This window comes from Ranitomeya variabilis, chromosome 5, assembly GCF_051348905.1.
Source record: "Ranitomeya variabilis isolate aRanVar5 chromosome 5, aRanVar5.hap1, whole genome shotgun sequence".
NCBI classification, from domain to species: Eukaryota; Metazoa; Chordata; class Amphibia; order Anura; family Dendrobatidae; genus Ranitomeya; species Ranitomeya variabilis.
The window spans coordinates 364,104,508-364,129,784 of record NC_135236.1 but is presented as its reverse complement, the minus strand read 5'-3'; the positions used below and the strand labels follow the sequence as shown (position 1 = coordinate 364,129,784).

At 41.8% G+C, this 25,277-nt stretch overlaps 1 protein-coding gene and 1 long non-coding RNA gene across 2 annotated transcripts in view; one reads left to right on the top strand and one right to left on the bottom strand.

The window, feature by feature from the left end:
• Positions 1-19,715, top strand: part of MAPK12 (mitogen-activated protein kinase 12) — a 194,029-nt gene extending 174,314 nt beyond the window's left edge. The window contains exons 8-12 of the mRNA XM_077264916.1: positions 193-264; positions 4,090-4,169; positions 4,308-4,386; positions 4,690-4,863; positions 10,585-19,715. Coding sequence (XP_077121031.1) covers positions 193-264; positions 4,090-4,169; positions 4,308-4,386; positions 4,690-4,863; positions 10,585-10,652 — 473 coding nt within the window. The 3' untranslated portion in view covers positions 10,653-19,715. The remainder of the gene's footprint in view (positions 1-192; positions 265-4,089; positions 4,170-4,307; positions 4,387-4,689; positions 4,864-10,584) is intronic.
• LOC143776029 (uncharacterized) overlaps positions 1-24,872 on the bottom strand; it is a 52,151-nt gene extending 27,279 nt beyond the window's left edge. The window contains exons 1-2 of the long non-coding RNA XR_013215755.1: positions 24,776-24,872; positions 24,343-24,478 (exon numbers count right to left, since the gene is read on the bottom strand). This is a non-coding gene — a long non-coding RNA (uncharacterized LOC143776029). The remainder of the gene's footprint in view (positions 1-24,342; positions 24,479-24,775) is intronic.
• Positions 24,873-25,277: the final 405 nt, after the last annotated feature.

Sequence of the window (25,277 nt, the reverse complement as noted above, 5' to 3'; positions counted from 1 at the left end):
CTTATTAATGCACAAATATTCAGGTAGTATTTTAAGTACTTTAGTTGATCTTACTGATATTAGGTAAATATTGCTCAGCTTTGCCTTTTCTTGCATAAATGTGATTACGGTTTTATCAAGGTAATTTAATCGAACAAATATTATACAGACGTAGATCTAGATAATGGAGCTAATTATCTGATTTCATTTTAGTGGACATCTGGTCTGTTGGCTGTATCATGGCAGAGATGTACACTGGGCGTCCTCTTTTCAAGGGCAATGACCGTATCCTTTTTCCGCAGAAAGTTACTTGGTATTATTTCACCATCAGGTAATCTATTAATTTTTTATTCTTCCCAAAGGGATTTTTTCAGTGAGTATCACTCCATTTACCTTGTACTGCTGCACTCCGAATCCCTTGCTCTCTTGTGAGCCGTGGAATTTAGAAAAAAAATAAATGCAGTAAGCACACTACACTATAGGGAGGAGCTTTTCTCATCTCAGTCTAAAGGTACCTTCACACGAAACGACTTTGTAACGATATCGCTAGCGATCCGTGACGTTGCAGCGTCCTCGCTAGCGATATCGTTTAGTTTGACACGCAGCAGCGATCAGGATCCTGCTGTGATGTCGCTGGTCGCTGAATAAAGTCCAGAACTTTATTTGGTCGTCTGATCGCCGTGTATCGTTGTGTTTGAAAGCAAAAGCAACGATACCAGCGATGTTTTACACTGGTAACCAGGGTAAACATCGGGTTACCAAGCGCAGGGCCGCGCTTAGTAACCCGATGTTTACCCTGGTTACCAGCGTAAAAGTAAAAAAAAAAAACAGTACATACTCACCTGCGCGTCCCCCAGCGTCTGCTTCCTGACACTTACTGAGCGCCGGCCCGAAAGTGAAAGCACAGCGGTGATGTCACCGCTGTGCTGTTAGGGCCGGAGCTCAGTCAGTGTCGGGAAGCAGACGCCGGGGGACGCGCAGGTGAGCATGAACTGTTTGGTTTTTTACTTTTACGCTGGTAACCAGGGTAAACATCGGGTTACTAAGCGCGGCCCTGCGCTTAGTAACCCGATGTTTACCCTGGTTACCCGGGGACCTCGGCATCGTTGGTCGCTGGAGAGCGGTCTGTGTGACAGCTCCCCAGCGATCAAACAGCGACGCTGCAGCGATCGGCATCGTTGTCGCTATCGCTGCAGCGTCGCTTCGTGTGAAGTTACCTTAAGTCCACTGTTCAGGAAAGGTTTTCTTCAAAATTTTGGAGTGACTGAATTTTGACCTTTCTAGTTCATCCCAAAAGTGTTTCATGCTGTTAAGGTCAGCTGCCTTTATGGAACATGCTTTCTGCAGTGGAGCACAGTTGTGGCGGAACAGAAAAGGGCCTTCCTGAAACTGTTCTCTGAAGGTTGAAAGTATACGACTATTCAAAATGTCTTGCTAAAGATTGTGTCCCTTCATGGGACTAGGGGACCTAGTGAAGAGCAACCTCATAATAATATTATCCTTCCTCCTCCAAACCTTACAGGTTGCACGATACGGTCAGGCAGGTAATGTTCTCCGGGCTTTTGCCAAACCAAAGGTCCATCAGACTGCCAGATAAAGTAGTGATTTGTCAGTCCACAGAACTCATTTCCCTTGCTCTGGTGTTCTTTACACAACTCTATGTAAAGCTGTATGTTTTGCTTTGTGATGCAAGGCTTGCATGCTGCCTGTGTATGAAAACTTGAAGCTTCCAGCACATTATTTTTGTACTGATGTTCATGCCAGAGGAGATAGAGAGCTCTGCAGTTATACTGTCAGCAGAGCGTTGACTTTTCTGCCCTATGTGCCTCAGCACTGGGCGATGCCACTCTGTAATTGTATGTGGTCTCCACTCTGTGACCTCCACTGAGTTGCTGTGGTTCCTAAACGTTTCCACTTTTCAGTAATGTCACTCACAGCAGAGTGTAGAATACTTAAGTGGGAATAAAATGTCATTCACTGAATTGTTACATCGGTGGCATCTTATTCCAGGACCACTCTCGAATTTGGTGAGCTCCATAGAACAAACCTTTTTTCCACAAATGTTGGTAAAGGAAGACTACATCGCTAAGTACTGTATTTTATACACCTGTGGGAGTGAAGGAATCACCTGGTTTAATGATTGTGTCCCAACCCCTCTGTCTATGTAGCGATATTCACAATATGTGGTGTAGGTATTCTTTGTGGTGAAGGAAATCCGTCATGGGTATGTAGAGTAAATATGACTAAAGGCTACAAGTATGGGTGAAAGCAAGTTATTTGGCAAGATGCATCGTGGGATGATAGACCGCTTCTGATAATGGCTACTTTTGTTAGCAAAGTGCCCTGCTACCAGCTTCTATGTTTTTGAGATACTGAAATAACAGTTTGTATAGTCTGTGTATCATTTCTCAGTAAGGAGTAGGTAAGAGCTTCTGATTTCTAACCCATGGAGCTGCAAGCCTTCTTAGTAAGCAGGATTTTATTATACCTGATTTAAGCCTGCATTGCAGGCTCCTAACTCCAAAGCAAGAAAAGCAAAGCTTGGCTTTGAGGTTACTAGTTAACACTACGGAACTCCTTATTACAAGCACTAGAAACCATGTATTGTAATATTCTCTCATGATTGTGCAGGATGTGTGGTGTGTTCAAGTGTGCCATTAGCTGCCTATGATCTACACAGCTGGGAACCGACAGTGTGCTACTTAATTGATGAAGCTGGAGTATATGTTGCATTAAAACAAGGAAAAGAACTTGCACTGTGGAAAGATAATTAAAAATCTCTTTCAGATAAAAATAAATGTACGTTCCCTTTTCTGCAAGTTCTTCAGCGTCACTTAGGGAATGGTTGTTCTTATAAGAGAAGCTGTAATTAGTATTAACGCTTTATGTGCCGCATACAGAGAAAAAAAGCAGTTTGCCTGTGGTTGGATGCCACAGTAAAGACTTAACTATGGGACAAATTAAATTGGACCTTTCAAGCAGTCCTTTCTTCTGTAATGGATATAATATCTTAATTAATTGACACAACTATTTCACAATCCTGTAATATTTATTAATCTTTCACAATATGTCCATCATTTTCCCACCTTAGCCAGGGTTTGACTTATATGTTACAGATCTTAACGGGAATCTGTCAAGTTGGATCAACCCTCCAAAAACCTCTATATGGGCATGTAGGTCATGAGAAGTTGACTAAAATGATAGCTTGATATCTGCAATCTGATATCTTATTCTAGAAAAACTCACATTTGTCTAATATGTAAAGGAGCTATTAAGATCTATGGCCCATACACTGATCTGCAAGAGAATCTGCCTCCAGAGATTATCTTATATGGAACCGGCAGGAGTTACCAGTGTGAGACATGTAATGACTGACAGGCTGCTCTCCCTATCTACATGTCTCACACTGGTAACTTTCTTATAAAATAAGTCCTGGAGTCAGATTCTTAAAGAGATCTTTGTCCGGCCTGTAGATTTTAACAGCTTATTCGCATCGTACGAAAAGCATGGATTTCTCTGGAATAAGACTTTGGATCGCAGATATCAAGGTATCATTTTATTCTACTTCTTATACCCTACGTGCCCATATAGATGGCTTAGAAGAGAGATGATCCTACTGACAGATTACTTTTAAAAGGTAGTTTTAGGTATGTCACGTTTTCATCAGCTACGTATTTACATGCGGATAAATGCAGCATATTACAGTTCCAACAAGGTGGATTTTGAAATCTGCGGCATGCCAATTTCTATTGCAGTAAATTTACATTTAATTTGGGGATTTCTTCATATACTTCAATGAGGGATGGAAATCCTGCAGATAAAAAAAACACACTTTTTCTTCTGTAGTAAAAACACAAGAAATCCACACATGACTTTATCAATGAAGTTTTATGAAAATCGGGTTATTGAGAAAACATTTCATTTCCTAATCAAACTAGTTTTTAGTACAAAACTTGAATGACCAAAAAACAGCAGCTGAAATAGATACCATAAACAGGCACTAAAAATGCAAGTACAGTAACTAAAATTAGCTAATTGGTGCAGTAATGCTGCTGAGCAGTGCAATAGAGAATCTTTATGAACAATTATGATTTTAACTGAAAATTTTAGATCTGGATCAGCTGACCGAAATCATGAAAATTACAGGGACACCAACTCAGGATTTTGTGCAGAAACTTCAGAGCCCTGATGTAAGTAAATCATTGTATAAAGAGTCATACATCCCTCCTATATATATGTACTTTTTATGTGCCGCGACCACAGATATCAAATAACTGTTACAACTTGTATATAGGAATAATTGAAAATTGATATTTTATTTGTCATAGGCAAAAAACTATATCAAGAGTCTGCCAAAAGTTCAGAAGAAAGACTTTGGATTATTGCTGCGATATGCAAACCCACTAGGTAATCTTAGATTACAAGAAAGCAATGAACTGATTTCAAGAAACTACTACGCGGTTGGCTGTTTTATAAACAGATTTTTTTATTTTTTACTTTAATTATTCTAAAAAGTTTGACACAAGTAAGGATTTCTTTAGTGTATTGTACTACTTCAAGGTCTAGTGAATTGATCCATTAGCAACACTGTTCCTGTCTTGGTAGAAGTCATTTGCTTAGGATGTCTGAAGCGTGTCATGCTGTTCTGACTACCACAAAATGTTGAATTATTATATGTCATATTGTTGTTGCTACCTGTTTTCTCCTCAGCTGTCAATCTCCTGGAAAAGATGCTGGTGCTGGATGCAGAAAAGAGAATAACAGCGACTGATGCTCTGTGTCATCCTTACTTTGAGCAGTTCCATGATTCTGATGATGAGATGGAAGCAGATCCTTATGACGACTCCTGTGATAATTTAGACCTTCCTGTTGATGAATGGAAGTGTAAGTGATGACCACGCTTTTGTTTTTTTTTGTTTTTTTTTTATCAAGAGCTAGCTGTGTATTAACACTGATTGTGGCTGTTGCACTAACGCAACAACATCTAAGCTACATGTTTAGGCTGACCGATCATTAAACAATGGTTCTATGCACATAAAATATCATTACTCTCAGCAATAAGTCGTGTTCACACGGAACGATGTACTGCCAAGAACTTTTGAATCAAACTTAAAAATCATTTTACCCAACGAGCAAGTGTTTTGGAACACTTGTACCCAGATATTGGCAAGTGTAAATGCACCTTAAAGGGGTACACCAAGAATGAATTCCATGACTGGAGCCATTTTATTACAAATGACATTCCATCCTAGTCAACAAAGCTCTCGAGATCTGTCTTATCAGACCGAGGAGCTGTATCGCGAGCAGATATACCAGAGAGTTACCGGAGTAGGGTTTTGACAGGAGAAGAAATAATTATTTTACTTGGCTGATGGTGCGAAGAGAACTGAAGCTGATATTTATTTCTTATCATGTCACAGCTATGCTCACTGCTATGTGTGCTTATGATACGGCTTCCCTGTCAGTTGTCACACAGGTATCAGGAGAGGTATTTCCTTAGACTTAAGCCCGTTCAGAGACGTGACTAGGATGGGCAGCCATTTGAATTATGTAACTGGTCAGTTTATACAATTTTTGGAAAGCCACTTTAAGAAACAATTTGGTACTTCAAAGATAATTAAACAAGCATTACTCCTTTGTTCAGTTTTTTTACTCCGGCATCTTTGCTGTATGCCCTGAAGTATGTCTACCGATATGCCCTATTACTTAATGTGAACCTGTCAGCAAGTTTGGCCGATATGAGGTACGGCCACCCACTTTCAGGGCTTATATGCAGCATTATGTAATGCTGTAGATAAGCCCCCGGTCCGACATGTAAGAGAAGAAAAATAAGTTTTATTATACTCACCTGCGGGGCGCGGTCCGGTCCAATGGGCGTCGCTGGTCTTGGTCCGGCGTCTCCCATCTTCTTGCGATGCTGTCGTCCTGCTTGCTTCATGTGGATGACGCGTCCCTGCATCATCCACACAGGCTCCTTGGAAACTTGCTCCGGCGCAGGCGTATTTATCTGCCTTGTTGAGGGCAGAGCAAAGTACTGCAGTGCGCAGGCGCTGGACCCCTCTGACCTTTCCTGGCGCCTGCGCACTGCAGTACCTTGCTCTGCTCTCGACAGGGCAGATAAATACGCCTGCACAGTTGTGAGATTTTGGGGAGTCTGCGTGGATGATGCAGGGACGCGTCATCATCAAGAAGATGGGAGGCGCTGGACCAAGACCATCGACACCCATCGGACGGGACCGCCCCGCATGTGAGTATATTATTTTTTCTCTTACAGGTTGGATTGGGGGCTTATATACAGCATTATAGAATGCTGTATATAAGCCCTGAAAGGGGGTGGTCGTAACTTGTATCGGCCAAACCTGGTGATAGGTTCCCTTTAAAAGAAAATCTATACAGATGTTAATATCATATACATACCATGGTTGCTGCTATACAAGGAGTAAATATTACGGTTCTTACTAAAACGCACTATACATAAAACAATATTAACAAAATTAATGGCTGCTACATAATGAATAAATAACATTAACATACCTCTATGGAATAAAACACCTAATGCTACATAATGATTTAATTGCAAAATAAACTATTAGTAAATGAAAAAACACACTATTAAAAAAGCAAAAAAACAAAGGGTCCTCTTAAGTAGTACGGTAGTTCACTAGTTCACCTTTAAAAAGTAATAATGCCCCTGGAGTGTCCAAATCAAAAACTAGTAATGCCACCATTTAAAACCTATAAAGTCCTCTGAGTGCACACTTCAGTACTAATAATTAGTGATGAGCGAGTGTACTCGTTGCTCGGGTTCCCAAGAGCATGCTTGGGTGGTCTCCGAGTATTTGTGACTGCTCGGAGATTTAGTTTTTGTTGACGCAACTGCATGATTTATGGCTACTAGCCAGCCTGAGTACATGTGGGGGTTGCCTGGTTGCTAGGGAATCACTACTACTATCACTAGGCTCATCACTAATACTAATAATACATGCATAGTAATCATACGGCCCCAAACCAAAAGTCCTAATTGATGCCGCCACACACAGTATGATCTAGCCACAGTGCCCCACACAGAGGATGACACACTTGCACCACTGTGCCACACATCACAGACAGTGATACCTTATGATGGCCACCACAGTACCCCCCATGCATGTGCACACACACCATATGTTGTCACCACATGCCCTACTCCCATACCCACACACACACTGTATGATGCCGTCACAACCTCACCCCACCCCACACACATGCATATCACATGATGGCTGCAACACACAAATACAGAATAATGGTCGTCAATTATACTGCAGCGCTGGTACCACGGCCGGCACCTGCCTGCAGGTTTTTTTTTCCCAGTATGTACATATATTCATGATGTAAACTAGGGGGCAGGTCAGTGAGGGATCAGTGACCTGTCAGCAGTCTGCATTATGAATACCTAATCAGAGCACCACAGGCCGCCCCGTAGCACGGGAATATCATTAACTCAAAACAGAAAATAAAGATTAAACAACAACCACAAGATGAATTTCATCATTTGCGTTTCTTGTTTGGCCACTTTATCACGCCGGCGCCAGCTGATAACTTCAATGCCCTGGTAAGTCACAGCAGAGTCGACTGGAGTTGCGATGCCATTTGCATCATTGGCACCACAGTGCCAGGAAAGCACCCTGCTGCGATATGTGCGCCACAGATGGCGGTGACAAAACATTACAATGATTGCCCTCATTATAATCCGCTGATGGTCGCTACACACATACCACATGATAGTCAACATATCCTTTACATCCCCCCCCCCCATGTGTGTATACACACACACCACATCTCCTACATAGCACTCTCCTTGTGCACATCGAATCATGGCCACCACCTTTCCCACATCTCACCCCGCAGACACACTGCATATCCTGGCCACAACAGCACATGCAGAGGCACAGTGTGATGGCCAACCCAGTGCCATAATATAAAAAACTATAAAGCTCCTACTCCCCTAGTCCTGATTGCCTGTTCATTGCACCTCCATCTCCCCTCCTGAATTGTATAAGCAGTTGGTCTGCGCAATGCGGTGATGTCAGTGCTCCTCCACACTGATGTCTTGTAGAGTGGTAGCACCGGGAGCTCTCATGGAATTGAACTGTCGGTATCATGTCAATGATGACTCCGTTCACAAGGGTGGTCGATGTGCATGATTGGTTGGTGACGAGTGGTTAGATAGACATCACCGCAGGTGTTAGGTTCCAAGAGAATACAGCAAGACAATGAGTGATATAAACCAGGGTCTGTTACTACAAAATACAGTCTTCATACAATACATCATTTACAGCGTGCTTCTAGTCTAGAGACCAGTTTTCAGTAGTATTTATTATTACAAGCAGCCGCTCACATTATTTTTGTGTAATCATCTGCTAGTGCACATCAATACCAGTTATACCAGTCCTTTCTGTGTACACTGCTCCTTATCGTTTATGTACATGTGTACTTGTATAAATGGGTGGGTGTGTGAAGTAACATATATAATGCTTTTCCACATTTTGCTATTATTTAGCACTTTTTTCAGTTTAGGCTCTGTTCAGATGTCCAGTTGTCATCTGTTTGTAACTCATCCGCTACAAACAACACAAAAATGTGTGTCACATGGAAACAGAAATTTCTGCTTTTGAATGGATCCATTATTTTAAAAAAATAGATAGATTTAAAAGAGAAATGAATTTAAACATAATTTTCTTCCATTTGTAATGGGTCTGGTTTTACTAGCGGTGTCTCTGAATACCTCTGGTGTTCTGGGCTTGCTCTATGCTAAAATACAGATATGACAATGGATCACATAACGGATGACTATGTATGCTCTATAGAGTTAATAAACACATCCATTTGTTAGAAGAGAGAAGTGTTGTGCAGCATGTTTATTGTTCCTGCTAAAAAAAAAAAAAAACTGATAGCAGATGGAAGGAAAGCAAATGGAATACATTGTATTGCACTTCCATTCTCATTTAAATCAATGGGTCCAATTCTGTAATATTTTATTTTATGGTCCAATCATGGATCCAAAAATGAATTAAATACTGGACATGTGTCCCACCAATGCTAATTAGATCTCCTTTTCATACACACATCCATTTTATAGTATTAATCTACAATTTATATCTTCTACTATAGCTAAAGCTCCCATTACTAGTTGTTGCCACCAATGCAGCTAATACATTATTAGTCTACGTTCACATTTGCGGTCTGCGCCGCAGCGTCGCCGCATGCGTCATGCGCCCCTATATTTAACATGGGGGCGCATGGACATGCATTGCACTTGCGTTTTGCGACGCATGCGTCACTGCGGCGCACGCGTCCGGGCGCAGAGGACGCAGCAAGTTGCATTTTTGCTGCGTCCAAAATCAACCAAAAAAAGGACGCATGCGTCGCAAAACGCAGCGTTGTGCATGCGTTTTGCTGCATTTTTGTGTGCGTTGCGTCGCCGACGCTGCGGCGCACAACGCAAATGTGAACGTAGCCTTAGCAATGCATTTAGCCATACTACAATCTTATGCTGCTTTCATCTAGTTCTCCGACCGCATTCTGACTGCTTGGCTGCCAGTGTTCCTTTTGGAGCGCTCCCACAGCCTTTTGGCATCTCCAGCTCCCTGGACACGAGCGACTCCACCTGGCACCAGCAAGCTTGCGCTCAGAAGCTGCGTACTAGTCGCCCTTGCAACCAGTGGCACCTGACCTAGAGCAACTTGTGCTTCTATCCCTCTTGCAAGTTGCCCATCTACCTGGGAATATGAGCTGTGATACTATTACTGCCATCCTACTTTAAGATTTTTTTATTTTTAAGGATTTCTTTCACTTTTCTACATCCTTTTAGTATAATTTAAGTACTAATACTATGGTGTATGTATGAAAACCTCCAAAAGGAGGGCTAGGGCGTATTAAGTTCCGTATCGTACATTGTTTTTAACGCTTTTTTTATGTATATAAGTAAAGACAGTCTTCCATCTTGCATTACATGACCTGACATTGAGGCCCTAGCACGTAGAAGCTCTTTGTGGATTGAGATTGTATTTCGTTATAAAAGACCATGGTTTCCATGCCTTATTCTTCCTGCTGCATTCTATGGGCATTTTATGCCTACTGTAACCACTCTGTGTAACCACACTGGTGCCAACCAATCCAGCATCAAAGATCGGCCTTCATTGCTTTCAATCAGCAAAGCTCAGCAGCTTATGCCCTAAAGAGAGGTGCACAGAGTAAAGAGCAATTTGATCTTTCTGTTGTGGTGGTTGGTTGTTTTTTTTATGGCTTAAAAAAAGAACCCTGAAAAAGTGATAAAATCCACAAAAAGTTAATTAGAATAATGTGTTTCCCAAAGTCCAGTCCCCCAACATGTTATGTTTTCAGGGTTCTCAGTATTGCTCAGGTGATGGAATTATTATTAAGGCATCCGTATTGCACAGGTGAGAACCTGCAGCAGTTTCTAAGGAAAGCCTGGAAACATGATGTGTTGGGGCCGTGAAGACAGAGCTTGGGAAACACTGACCTTGATAATATATTGATGACATGGAAGCATAGATTCGATTCCCTGTTTTGTGCATGACCAATGTCTTTTGCTCACTATAGGTCTTACTTACAAGGAAGTGTCAACATTCCTTCCACCGGTGTCCGAGTCCAAGGAAACATCTGTATAAAGCTGCAAACAAATATAGGATATAAATTATGAGACATGAACTCTGGAACTGGATAACTGGATATATTATGTGTTTTCAATGATTTGTGTCATGGTTTTCATTCCATTTGGGGATATAGTGCCTTTTTGTATTTTCTGTAAGTGGGGATTTTTGTCTTGCCTATTTGTCTGCAGAGTGTACTGTATCAAAGAGAAGTATTGTGCATCTACTAGTAGCATTGGCTCTACTCCGCCAGCCTCCGTGTCTGTAAGCAAAGTGCTCCGTCTTTGTAGCAGTGAGATATTGCTGGCATACCGTACTTCTGTGGATGTAGAGGCAGGCCAGCCCTGTCACATTCCAATACACTCTGCAGTATTCTGAATAATAAACATTTTAATTAAAATCCTTGCATTTTGTCTTACGGACAGATTTTTCCTGTTAATTGCAGTGATATGATGTGTAGTCCTATTAGCAGAAGGAAGCATGTTTAAGGCCCACATGGTTAAAAATACACACAAATGTTTCCAGAAAATTTGCCATGGCGAGATAATCCCTGTTAGGCTGTCATGTTAAATGGATAATCAGAATGTGTTTAATTTCCCTCTTCCCACTTGACACACCCCATGGAGCTTCCGTCTTTTATTGAGCGCCATGCCCCACATATGGCAGCAGGTGCAGGGGAGTAATCCAAGGTCAGTACAGTAATCATTTAATCACCAGAGAACTAGCATTGCACACTTCCAAAAAAAAACAAATTACTGCTCCGTTCCTCCCTCTCCGAGAACATTTTCACAGTGGATTATTAAGAGAAAGCAGCACAATGACTAAGCCAGCTATTTCTGGATAAAGAAGCGATGGTATTAGTTGGAAATTGTGCAGTAGCATCAGGCCGCGGTGTAAATTACCAAGATAAGCAGTATATCACGTCTGATCCCTGCTTTATATTGTATTATACCAGTGGCACTTTCAGGACGATTTAGCTTGTTGTCTCTGTTTTCTTTTCTTTTTATTAAGGCAGCTGCAAGAAATATTCACATGATCCATTGTTGCTGTATTGTAGGCTTCCAAATGTATGCAGAACACGTTCCTCAAATTAAATGTGAAAAAATAATTGTTAAAGGCACCTAGATTTCTGGCAGTTGGTGATTCGCTACTAAAATGTCCTTTGTAGCATTGCTCCTGTTTGCTTGTGTATGTACTATAGTCTGGATCCTGTAGCCTGGCTACTCAGAGAAGCTGCCGCAACCCCATCCCCCCACGCCAATGTCATCCAACAGACCGCTGTAAATGGCACCTGCATTCTGTTGATGGCCCTCATAGTGAATTTTCAATGCCTAGTGATCAGAATGGTCTTGCTTTTACATTAGGGAATTGCTGACAATGTTCAATGTTCTAATCTAAAAAAAAAATCTGTGGTGGTAGCTATTCCGATAGCCAGTGTGAAGTTAACATGTCAAACATATAAAATACTATAAATAGTGGCGCGCTTCTTTGTAACCAATCTCTGGATGGGAGAAGAATTTTCTGTGTTTTGTTTAATAATAATAATCATAAATTTAATGTATATAGTGTCAACATATTCCACAGCACTTAACAATTAAGTTTGAGTCTTGAGAAAAAAAAGAAAAGTACGGTAGCTATTTTTTTTGTCTGTGGAAAGTGTACCTAGATATTGCATATTGTAGATGATGAGCATAGTGGTTACACTAAGTTTTGTAAAATCAAAAGGACCAAATCTATGAATTGTCAGTCAGGTGCTTTTTTGACAAAAAAAGGAATATTTTGCAAGTCCCTTTTGTATTCAGAGTGCATGGCACAGTTTCCAGGTTTAGAGACGTCCAATTTGGCGGCTGGATTGTGTTTTAATTACAGGTTCTGTGATACCATAAGAAGTGCACGACTTCTCAGTTCTATTAATAAAAGCTTTTTTCATGTTGTAGTTTGAGACTATTTTAAACTGTGTGAAGGAAAATGTTCATTAGAAGAGAGGTGCAAGTCTTTTATTTAGCCCAGAAGTCTTAAATCCTCCCTTACAGATGGCTGTCATCTGATATAGTTGTTGTCCGAATTGTTATCTCCGGAGTTCCCCATACACAGGAAAGTGCGTGGGTATTCTCTGAGAGCCGCTGCCTGTCTGTTCTTAACACAACTGATCGAGGGAGAGTTGGGGGGACCATTATGCATATTAGACTTGTCTGATCCCGCCAATATCTGCAGGTTCTGTCCATTTTAGTCTATGTATGGGAACCTGAAGTATGGGCTTTTTAGGAAACACTTGCTAGATGTCCATAGGAAATGTCATCTGATTCAAGTTCTTAAAGACGCTCGCCCAGCTAACTTTTTATTACCTAATCACTTATAAATGTAGTAGAAGTATATTCACCGATTGTGGTCTTCTCCAGTTTCTAGCTGCTCCTATCCTCTTTTGGACCACTTAACTTCCAACAAGACTATTTGGAACATGCATATGTTTGTGTGAACCAAAAATGGCTTTTTCAATGCAACTCTGTAGAGCCTTCTTCTGAAGCTTTGAGGGCCTGATTCATTAAGATTGGTATTGTACACGCCAGTCTTAATGAAGAAAGGTGTAGTGGAGAAAGAGGTGCATGAATTCGGCTCATCTTCTCAGTGGCGTGCGCTTCAGTGTTCCTTGCAAGAAATGCTACCCAAGTGCGGAACTGGAGTAAAATTTCTGGCATAAGTTGCACCAATAAAGTGGCAAAATTTTTGATAAATTTGACAGGTGGACAACATGCTCCAGCTTCTTTGAAAGATGCCAAACATAGCAAAGTTTGTGCGCTAATTCATTTCCAAATATTTTTCAACTTTATAAAATGGTTTGTCGTTAACATTTTGATGAATCGGCCCCATAGACTTACATTGGAAAGTGGCCCCACTGAAGCCTGTGTGACCTGACAAAGCTGAAGAGATATGGCTCAGAAGAGAATGGGAGCAGCGCTGGAGAAGATGGCCATCCGTAAATATTACGCTACACTGTACACATTTTGAGTAGAGTTGAGCGAATTTTTCAAAATTTGATTCCGATTATGATCAGTGGCGAATATTTATGCAATATTCATCAAATGTCATTGGAGTCGATGGGAGTAGAAATGACCGATTATGTTCGGAACCGATCATCAAACATAAATTCGGCATGGAATAGGGTAACAATACGGCATGAATATTTTAAATTCGGCGACTGAATCCGAACATATTCGCTCAACTGTAATTTTGAGAAGGAATTGCAGAATAATAGAATTTGCTTGGGAGTGCTTCTTTAAATTGGAAAAGATTGAATAGAAAGAAATCCTTTTATATTTGTTTGCCAAGCTATTTATTAACAGAGCCAGTATGACTACACTTAGTATACAGAATGGCAGCATATTTAGACAGTGTAGTTTTTTCTTTTAAGATACCCTTGTTATATAAGCAATGCAATGAATGGTCCCTGCTTTTATATTTTCTATTGAAATAGACCTAAACGCAGCCCTGCGGGAGAATATCGTAATTATGCACTTCTCAACTTTCATCTTTTAAGAGACGCCGTTTGACAATGATCATAATTGGGGTTACCAATGTTGAACTGGATTCTTTAGATAATGAATTTTATACTGCGTAGTCCATTTACAATTTCTGAACAGATTTATCAGATGGGAGTCGAATCTGTTAGTAGAAATGAATACCATCACCCCTGCTGTAAAATAACCATGTCACAGGTCAAGTGAGCAAACCCAATGTATAGAAATTGTAGATCTATCACATTGTATACGAATAGAAAGATCAGGCTACTAAATAGAAATGTGCTTTGTGCCCTTCAAAGTGTGTCAGGAATTGGAGCTGTAATGTATGATGAGAGATACATACAGGTTCATATTGGAACAAATGAACATATTGTGTTTCCTAATAACGGACATAACATGTAAAAGTAAAATTGTCTAAAAAGTCCAATATTACTTGGATTGGGGAACAACCACGTATTCCGAAATAAAATGTTCCTAACCATGTTACTGATTATGTATATGCTTCATTCTAATAAGTAGAGAGACCGGCGTTTGAAGGTGACCGTGCTGCTGTAAGGGATGAGAAGTGCCGCATTCCTCTATATCCACACCATGTTGTAGTACTGGCTCCCTTCTCCTGTGGATAATCATTTCCACTCGCTCTCTCTGGATCCTTAGATAGCCAAGTGATTTCATCCCTTCATATACTGGTACAAGTGGATATTCTGCATTTTTGTCATCCAAGAAAGGCATCCACATACCCTATTCCTAGCTTCATGAAGGGTATATTACCTGAAACATTGCTATATTTCTCTTTGCGGTATAATAACTTTTTATTTTATAATGGGGGTAGAAAATTAAAAGCATTAAAAAAAAAAAAAAAATTCCATTTTGTGGCTATTCTTGGTGTGCTATTCCCTTATAGAATATTCATCTTCAAACGCCTATCCTTTAATCAACCATATTTTTCAGACTATAACATGCACTTTTTTCCTCCAAAAATATGGAGCAAAATGGGGGCGGTGCATCTTATAGTCCGGATGTACCGGTCTGGCTGAGGTGGGGTAGAGGCAGTGATGGAGCAGCGGGTCACAGGAGGCAGAAGCCGGCGGCTGTGGCTTACTCCCGTACCAGCTGCTAAAGAGAAATGAATATTCACTGTTTTCCACGTCCAAGGCTGTGGAAGGCTGTGAATATTCATTGCTCTATAATAGCGGGCACGGGAGTAAGCCGCAGCTGCTTGGCTTTCGCATGTGCCTGCTACTTAAGGCAATGACTATTCACTGCTCTCCATTCTCCCATGGGCCTTGAATGCAGTGAATATTCATTCCCCTTTAGTAGCATCACACGTGAACGCCTGGCGGCTGCGGCTAACACTGTGCTATTAAGAGGCAATGAATAGTCACTGCTCTCCACGCACATAGTCCTGGCATGGGGAGCAGTAAGTATTTCAGGCAGCTGTCCTTGGCTTCTAAGCAGCGCATGATATCCCTGCCATGCGCTGCTTACAAGCATAAATCAGCTGCTGGCATCAGAACAAAACGCTGCGGGGAATGCAGCAAGATAAGTATGTTGGTTTTTTTTAATGTTTTTCTGATGGGGGCCGTGCATGCCAGGATGGGGATGAGGGAGCTGTGCATGCCAGGATGGGGATGATGGGGCTGTGCATGCCAGGATGGGGATGAGGGTGCCGTGCATGCCAGGATGGGGATGATGGGGCCGTGCATGCCAGAATGGGGATGAGGGGGCCCTGCATGCCAGGATGGGGATGATGGGAGCCGTGCATGCCAGGATGGGGATGAGGGAGCCGTGCATGCCAGGATGGGGATGAGGGAGCCGTGCATGCCAGGATGGGGATGAGGGAGCCGTGCATGCCAGGATGGGGATGAGGGAGCCATGCAAACCAGGATGGGGATGATGGGGCCGTGCATGCCAGGATGGGAATGATGGGGCCGTGCATGCCAGGATGGGGATGATGGGAGCCGTGCACGCCAGGGATGGGGATGAGGGAGCCGTGCACGCCAGGATGGGGATGAGGGAGCCGTGCACGCCAGGATGGGGATGAGGGAGCCGTGCACGCCAGGATGGGGATGATGGGAGCCGTGCATGCCAGGATGGGGATGAGGGAGCCGTGCAGACCAGGATGGGGATGAGGGAGCCGTGCATGCCAGGATGGGGATGAGGGAGCCGTGCATGCCAGGATGGGGATGAGGGAGCCGTGCATGCCAGGATAAGGGATACTAAGTACAGAATTGACCATTTTTTGCTTCATTTTTTTTTTTTTTAAATTTCCTCCCCTAAAACTTAGGTGCGTCTTATAGTCTAAAAAATATGGTATATAAAGACTTAAAATTGTTTTGATTGTGCCAAAAATGTAAAGATTGTTACCGTAGTTATGGTCTGAATATTAAATAGGACCAGTCACCACTAGACTGGTAGTAACAAGTACTTTTCCATTCACATTGCGTCATTCCTCTTTTCCTTCTAGAAATATATAAATAAGCCTAGGCTGTCTTTTCACGCTATTTCATTGTCATCTCTAATGGTATAATGTCAGTGTGTGAATAGACACACACACCCAACTGATAACAGCCACTTGTCAATTTATTCATAAATGCCTAGATGAAATGGGGTACCAGAGGCGCAGCACAGCGCAGAGTTGTGGTGTTTTGTTTTTTTTTGTTTAAAGATGCTCTAGAATTGTTAGTTTATGGGGAATACAAATGTTTTCAAAAGCAGACCGATCCGCAGAGATGAAATACTTTTTACTGATATTCTATACATGACTTCCTATAGAATTCTAATGGACCTGAAGATTTTTGTAAAAGATTTTCAAGCAACATAGTTTTGTTGTCTGTGAATCACTGCATGACCAAAGCAGGTCACCGGGTATTTTACAGCTGCCTCTATTCGAATAGATGACTCACTGACAGCTAAAAGAAAATTGGATAACACCAATGCTTGGATGTACAGAGAGTTCTACAATTTGCTTCTATATATTTTTTTTTAAATCTCAGTTTTTTGGATCATCAAAAACCCTCAACATTTTAGTCTGTTTATTCTTTAATGCCTGCCTTGGGCCATCTGCAATTGCTGCCATTACTAAACTTATTTTGTAAAGCACGGTGGCTCAGTGGTTAGCACTATTTCTTTGCAGCGCTGGGGTCCTGTATTCAAATCCCACCAAGAACAACATCTGCAAGGAGTTTGTATGTTCTCCCCGTGTTTGTGTAGGTTTCCTCCAAGTTCTCCGCTTTTCTCCCACACTACAGACATACTGATAGGGAGTTTACCTTGTGAACCCCAAATGGGGAAGAGTGCTGATGACTTTAAAACGCTGTGGACTTAAAGATACTATTTAAATGAGTAAAATACAGTAAATGGGAGCTGGACCTATAGATTGTCTGTAAATGTTCTTTTGTGTGCCTAGCATTATACACACATTGTTGATAACCTTTCACGTATGTGGAAACAATGTACAATTCAAGGTCAGTAAGGGTCCTTTCTTGGTGGCTTTTTATGGCCTAAAACAAGAATATATGAGGCTCTCAAGTACAGGTCAGGCTCCCTGGACAGTTTGTGCATTGCAGTCAGTGCTTGGACAGTGTTTCATGTACATCTACATGACCCCTTTGGCAGAACATTTTCAGGCCTGTTCTTGTATATTACCATTCATTGGTTACATTTTAGTTGGCGCTGGCCATGACACTTCACTACAACTTCCGTACACTGCATTCTATGCCATCCATTGTACTATATTCAGCTTTAACAAAATCTCATGGATGATAAATTTTTGTTTGCAAATCCAGACAATTTTGGTGAGATTCGTCACCCAAGTCTATGTTGCTGCCATGTAGCCCCTATTGTTTGTGGTAAATACTTGGAAGGGGCAGCTTGGCTTGTATGCTCCTGGTCCAGCCTATTCAGAGTGTGGCAGCTTCTCCTTTCCATGTTCTCTGTGGACATTTTATGTGTCACCTAACTGTACCATGGGAAAGTAACAAAACAGATAAGGCCACTTTTTGAAGATGTTTTAGTGCCCGATTTACTTTTCAGAAAGCAAATTCGGCCAATATGTGGATGATTATGGAAACAGGAACACATGGGCTAATTGCACAGTGAACAAGTCTGTAGGAACATGTTCACACACCACCAAGAAACTTGAAGATACAAAAGAGCACTGTAAGACCAAAAACACTCTGTTGCAAAAAAATCACAGTAATAAGCAAGTGCTAGTAAAAAGATGGAAAAAAAACGGTATTTGGTTGATACGTTTTTTGCAAAAAATGTATACTAAGCTGCTCCACCAAACATCAAGGTATACCCATATAGAGCAGTCTGCTTATATAGGTACTATACAGATGATCAGGTTTTTAAATACATCAGATAGGGATTGCATACATCAGTCAGGACTGCTCTATATGGGTATACCTTGATGTTTGGTGGAGCAGCTTAGTATACATTTTTTGCAAAAAATGTATCAACCAAATACCCTGTTTTTTCCATCTTTTTACTAGCACTTGCTTATTACTGTGATTTTTTTGCAACAGAGTGTTTTTGGTCTTACTGTGCTCTTTTGTGTCTTCAATATGTGGATGACTCTACTCCTTATAACTAGTGTATAAGATCTAAAACATGCCAAAGTGAGAAAGTTGCGCGAAGAGTCGAATGTAGTGTTATGATGGGGTGGGTAAAGTTGGCTGCTACATGACCTGAATAACATAATGTAGGAATGAAAAATGTAGGCCCGTGTCTGGTCTGCCGTCATGAGTGTCTACATAATAGCAGAAAATTCAGCCCTAATTTTGATAAAACCCTTTAATCTGCTGCACTCCTGGTACTACACTCAGGGATAAGCACCTGCTATGTAGTCCTCAATAATCGTGTGCTCTGTGTATCCCTGCCTGCACCATTAAATGAAAGTTTTTTGCCTATGAACAGTGTAGGCATAAAGCTTGCAATCGATGGTGGTGGCAGGTTAGTAAATCATTGAGCATCTTGGCATCAGTTATCAAAACGTTCCGTTCAGTAACTAAACTCAAATAGTGTAACTTCTGAAGTGAAAGCCTGCGTAATGGCACATTGTGCCCCTCGCCCCATCTGCAGTATAAGAACAGGGGGTAGGTCATCCGAGTCCATTACTGTCGTATCAGTCTTCATTATAGAGATGTATAAATTTACAACTAGGACAGGACTTGTACTAAACTAGATCTGCTTATGGTAATCGGCGTTCTAGATGTATCCTTCTCCCAAATCCCACTAACCATAGTCATTGTCATGTTATAGTCGGATTTCTAACCCTAAGCTGCTTCCCTTGCATTACAAATAGGCTTGCTGCGGTTATTGGTTACTCGGTGCCAGAAAGCATGTGAGTTATTTTCAGCCTGTACTTGCTTGTAAATCTTGCTGTGAAACACAGTGCAGAATTAGTTATTTTACTGGGTGATAAATATTTGCATACTCCTTTATTTGATTGTGTCAATATACTCAGGAATAACGAAACAATTGTTGTTTGCCTTAAATAAATGTACATAGTGCATGGTTCTGACTCGCATGGTATAAGAATAAACTCTTTATTATTGAACTGATTTGTGTATGTAATTTCCAGATACTGACAAGATTTCCACTCAAACGCCAAGACAAAGCGACAGCTATAAATAGCTATCTAACACTGGGTAATTGCACAGACCACTTTCATAACGCACGATGTGTAATCTAAATGGTTGACGCTTAACCCCTTAGTGACAGAGCCAATTTGGTACTTAATGACTGAGCCATTTTTTACAATTCTGACCACTTCCAATTTATGAGGTTATAACTCTGGAACGCTTTAACAGATCCCGCTGATTCTGAGATTGATTTTTCCTGACATATTGTACTTCATGTTAGTGGTAACATTTCTTCGATATTACTTGCGATTATTTATGAAAAAAACACCATTCTGAAAACTGCACCCCTCAAGGTGCTCAAAACCACATTCAAGAAGTTTATTAACCCTTTACGTGCTTCACAGGAACTGAAACAATGTGGAAGGAAAAAAATGAACATTTAACTTTTTTTGCAAACATTTTACTTCAGAACCTTTTTTTTTTATTTTCACAAGTGTAAAAACGGAAATTTAACCATAAATTTTGTTGGCGTATTCAGGAGAAATTGCACAATACCCCATATGTGGGGGTAAACCGCAGAGCTTGGAACAGATGGAGCGCTGTTTGACTTTTTCAATGCAGAATTGGCTGGAAATGAGATCAGATGCCATGTCACGTTTAGAGAGCCCCTGATGTGCCTAAACAGTGGATAAAAACCCCACAAGTTCCAAAGTGACCCCATTTTGGAAACTAGACCCCTTAAGGAACTTATCTAGATGTGTGGTGAGCACTTTAAACCCCCAAGTGCTTCACAGAAGTTTATAACGTAGAGCCGTGAAAATAAAAAATCGCATTTGTTTACACAAAAATGACCTTTTCGCCCACAAATTCTTATTTTCACAAGGGTAACAGGAGAAAATAGACCACAAAAGTTGTTGTGCAATTTCTCCTGAGTACGTCGATACCCCATATGTGGGGGTAAACCACTGTTTGGGCGCACCGCAGAGCTTGGAAGAGGAGTGACGTTTTACTTTTTCAATGCAGAATTGGCTGGAATTGAGATAAAACGACATGTCGCGTTTGGAGAGCCCCTGATGTGCCTAAACAGTGGACACCCCCCACAATTGACACCATTTTCGAAACTAGACCCCTTAAGGAACTTATCTAGATGTGTGGTGAGCACTTTAAACCCCCAGGTGCTTCACGGAAGTTTATAACGTAGAGCCGTGAAAATAAATCGCATTTTTTCTACAAAAATGATCTTTTTGCCCCCAAATTTTTATTTTCACAAGGGTAACAGGAGAAATTGGACCCCAAAATCTGTTGACCAGTTTGTCCTGAGTACGCTGATACCCCATATGTGGGGGGGCACTGTTTGGGCACCCATTGGGGCTCGGAAGGGAAGGAGCGCCGCTTGGAATGCAGACTTTGATGGGATGGTCTGCGGGCGTCATGTTGCATTTGCAGAGCTCCTGATGTACTTAAACAGTAGAAACCCCCCACAAGTGACCCCATTTTGGAAACTAGACCCCCCCAAAGAGCTTATCTAGATGTGTAGAGAGCACTATGAACCCCCAACTGCTTCACAGAAGTTTATAATGTAGAGCCATGAAAATAAAAAAAATCATATTTTTTCCGCAAAAATGATCTTTTCACCCCCAAATTTTTACTTTCACAAGGGTAACCGGAGAAATTGGACCCCAAAATTTATTGTGCAATTTATGCTGAGTAGGCTGATACCCCATATTTGGGGGTATACCACTGTTTGGGCGCATGGAAGAGCTCGGAAGGGAAGGAGCGCCGTTTTGGAATGCAGACTTTGATAGAATGGTCTGCGGGCGTTATGTTGTGTTTGCAGAGCCCCTGATGTACCTAAACAGTAGAAACCCCCCACAAGTGACCCCATTTTGGAAACTAGACCCCCCAAGGAACTTATCTAAATGTGTGGTGAGAGCTCTGAATGCCCAAGTGCTTCACAGAAGTTTATAATGCAGAGTCGTGAAAATAAAAATATATTTTTTTCCACAAAGAAGATTTTTTTAGCCCCCAAGTTTTTATTTTCACAAGGGTAACGAGAAATTGGACCCCAAAAGTTGTTGTCCAATTTATCCCGAGTACGCTGATGCCCCATATGTGGGGAGCACCATTTGACTTTTTGAGCGCAAAATTGGCTGTCGTGTTTGGAGACCCCCTGATGTACCTAAACAGTGGAAACCCCCCAATTCGAATGCCAACCCTAACTCCAACACACCCCTAACCCTAATCCCCACCCGATCCATAATCCTAATCACAACCCTAACGATAATCACCACCCTAATCAAAACTCTAAATCCAACACACCCCTAATCCTAATCTCAACCCTAACCTCAAACCTAACCCTAACCTTAACCCTAATCCCAAACCTAACCCCAAACGTAACCCTAATGCCAACCCTAATCCAAACCCTAATCCCAACTCTAACCCTAACTTTAGCCGCAACCCTAGCCTTAACTTTAGCCCCAACCCTAACCCTAACTTTAGCCCCAACCCTAGCCCTAACCCTAAATTTAGCCCCAACCCTAACCCTAAATTTAGCCCCAGCTCCTCTAGCTGCTGGCCGGCAGATCATGGCGGGCGCACTGCGCATGCGCCTGCCATTTTCTTACCGGATGAAGAAGCCGGCGGGCAGGAGGGGACGCAGGGGGACCCAGGGACACCGGTAAGTATAACAGGGTCCCCGAATCCCCCTATTTCTCTGTCCTCTAATGTGCGATCACATCAGAGAATGACACACCGCTTCATTTTTTTTGCGGTCGCCGGTAAACAGTTAATTACCGGCGATCGCAAAACAGGGGTCGGTAAAAACCGACCCCGATCATGTTCTTTGGGGTCTCGGCTGCCGGGACCCAAAAGATCTTCCGGGTGCCGGCCAGCGGGCGCAGTGCGCATATGCCCGCCATTTTTTGGCCAGAACAAGATGGTGGCACCCATCGGGAGCCACGAGGAGCACCGGGGGAGACAGGTGAGTATCGGGGGGCGATCGGGGACCCCATTTCTCTGTCCTCTGATGTGCGATCACATCGGAGGACAGAGAAATTAAATGGGAAATCGGGGTTTTTTTGCGACCGCCGGTAAACGGTTAATTACCGGCGATCGCAACCCGGGGGACGGTAAAAAAACCCCGAATCATGTTCTCTGGGGTCTCGGCTACCCCCGGTAACTGAGACCCCAGAGAAAATCCGACTCTGGGGGTCGCTATTCACTTTTTCCACAGCGCCATTAATTAACGGCGCTGTGGTTTAAGTACCCTTAACTGCCGCTGTTAAAAGGCGTATCGGCGGTCGTTAAGGGGTTAAGAGTAACCCCCGGATTTATTTTTTCTTTATAAATCAGTAGTACACATGAAAAAAGACATTTTGAAATGGAACTTATTAGAGAAATTCAGTTCTTTCCCCTCAGACTGATGGATCATTCTCAACATTTTGAATTCACATGTAAAATGTGAATATAGACTTTCACACTACTGGGAAAGGATAAGACGGTTGGTGCTTATGGAGAACTGCAACTGTTGATTCAGAAGAACTTTCAGCATAATGTCTCTCTGCTTCTAGCTCCCCCCCTACTCCCAACACCCAACCTTCCTTCTCCATAAAGCTGCTTATTTCCATGTGTAGCATTGATTTATGAAATAAAATTTAAACAAATGTTACTCTTTAAAGATCTGTGGATATTTTCAAGATGATGCTTATTACAATAAATGTTAAAATATGGAAAACAATGTTTGTATAATTTCTTCTAGGCTCGAACTGGAAGTTCCTTATGTAAGACTTCATGGTGGCTATACATGTTTTAACAATGCATATATAGGCAGTCCGAAGGTTACGAGCAAGGCAGTAAAAATAAATAATTCTCATCGCTGAGCTCTCTGGTCACCCCGCTGCTCCCTGCCATCTGATCCTCTTTCAGCCATAGCCCACCACATCTCCAATCTCTTGGCCTTGTCCAGGCAGCACACGCTGACCTTTGAGGCCTGGACACTGCTAGAAGTCCTGATGTAAAGTGAAGAGGCCGGAGATGTGGCACACAATGGTAGATGGAAGCGGACTGAGTGGCCAGAGAGTTGAGCTATTGAGGATTATTTGTTTGTGTATTTCTTTATATCTTGCATTTGTCACCATGAGTTGTTCATAAGTCAGGCACTGGTAGAATTGAATTAATTTTGTTTTACAATTTTTAGATTGTGTTTACATAAACTTGCAAAGTCTTGCACACAAGGACAACCCCAATTCCAAATAACTGATTTTGTGTAAAATGTAAAGAAAACAATAATGGAATAAATTTGAAGTCTCAGTCTTATGTTATTCACAACAGAACCTAGAACACATCAGAAAGTGAGAGTTAGAAAAATGTTTTGAATTGAGAGTCCTCAGTGGTTGATACCTCTTAATGGCTAACTGAGAAGATGGTAACAAATTGCAAGCTTTCGAGACTACACAGGTCTCGTCATCAGGCATAGACTAATATAAAATCTGAAGAATCACATATTTATGCACAACAGGGCACAGGTGAGAGTTAAGACATTTTACCATTTCATCTGAAAAAAATAGTGCATTCATGAGTTTGAAGAAAAAAAAAAAAGTCTACCATTGTGTAGGATCTTCTCTTCTTTTTTACAGCAGTCTGTAAACGTCATAGACGCGAGGAGCCCAAATACTGGGGAGCCAAATAGTCCTGGGTCTTCTTTGCCGTTTCTTTCATTTCATAATGAGCCAAAAGTTTACTGCTGGAGAAAACAATGGACTGCAGCAAACAATTGGATGGAAGCATATGCTCTTCTAATATAATACCTCTATATAATGCTCAGTATTGACCTTTCCAGATGTGTAAGCTACCCTTGCCATAGGTACTAATGTAACCACATAGTGACAAGTAGCTGGATGTCCTTCTCATCTTCACTCTGAAATTCTGTATGGAAACGACGAATGCCGTATTCTGCACGTTTTTATCCATCTGACCATAACGTTTCCATTTTGCCTCAGCCTATTTTATAAGGCAACTGGCAGCAGATTTTTGTTACCTCATCTGAAAGCAGCATAATGTGGGCAATGGGACCCTGAATCCATCAATGAATCACTTATACTGGGTGCAGCTGTTCTGACACAATCAGAGCTTTTAGATTTAGAATGTAGCAGAGCTGAGAAAGATAACCCCGCCCCCACCAGGCTCTGTGTACAAAGGCCATAGACACTGAGCTGCTTATCAGATGCATTGCTGGACTAGTCCGCCAATGTTAATCTCTTAGTGATGAATCCTTCACAGTTAGTAAACAGCACAAACTTTGGCAAGTGACTAGTGATGAGCGAATATACTCATTAGTTGAGATTTCCCGAGCATGCTCGGGGGTCCTCCGAGTATTTGTTAGTGCTCGGAGATTTAGTTTTCCTCACCGCAGCTGAATGATTTACATCTCTTAGCCAGCTTGATTACATGTGGGGATTCCCTAGCAACCAGGCAACCATCACATGTACTTATGCTGGCTAACAGATGTAAATCATTCAGCTGCCGCGATGAAAACTAAA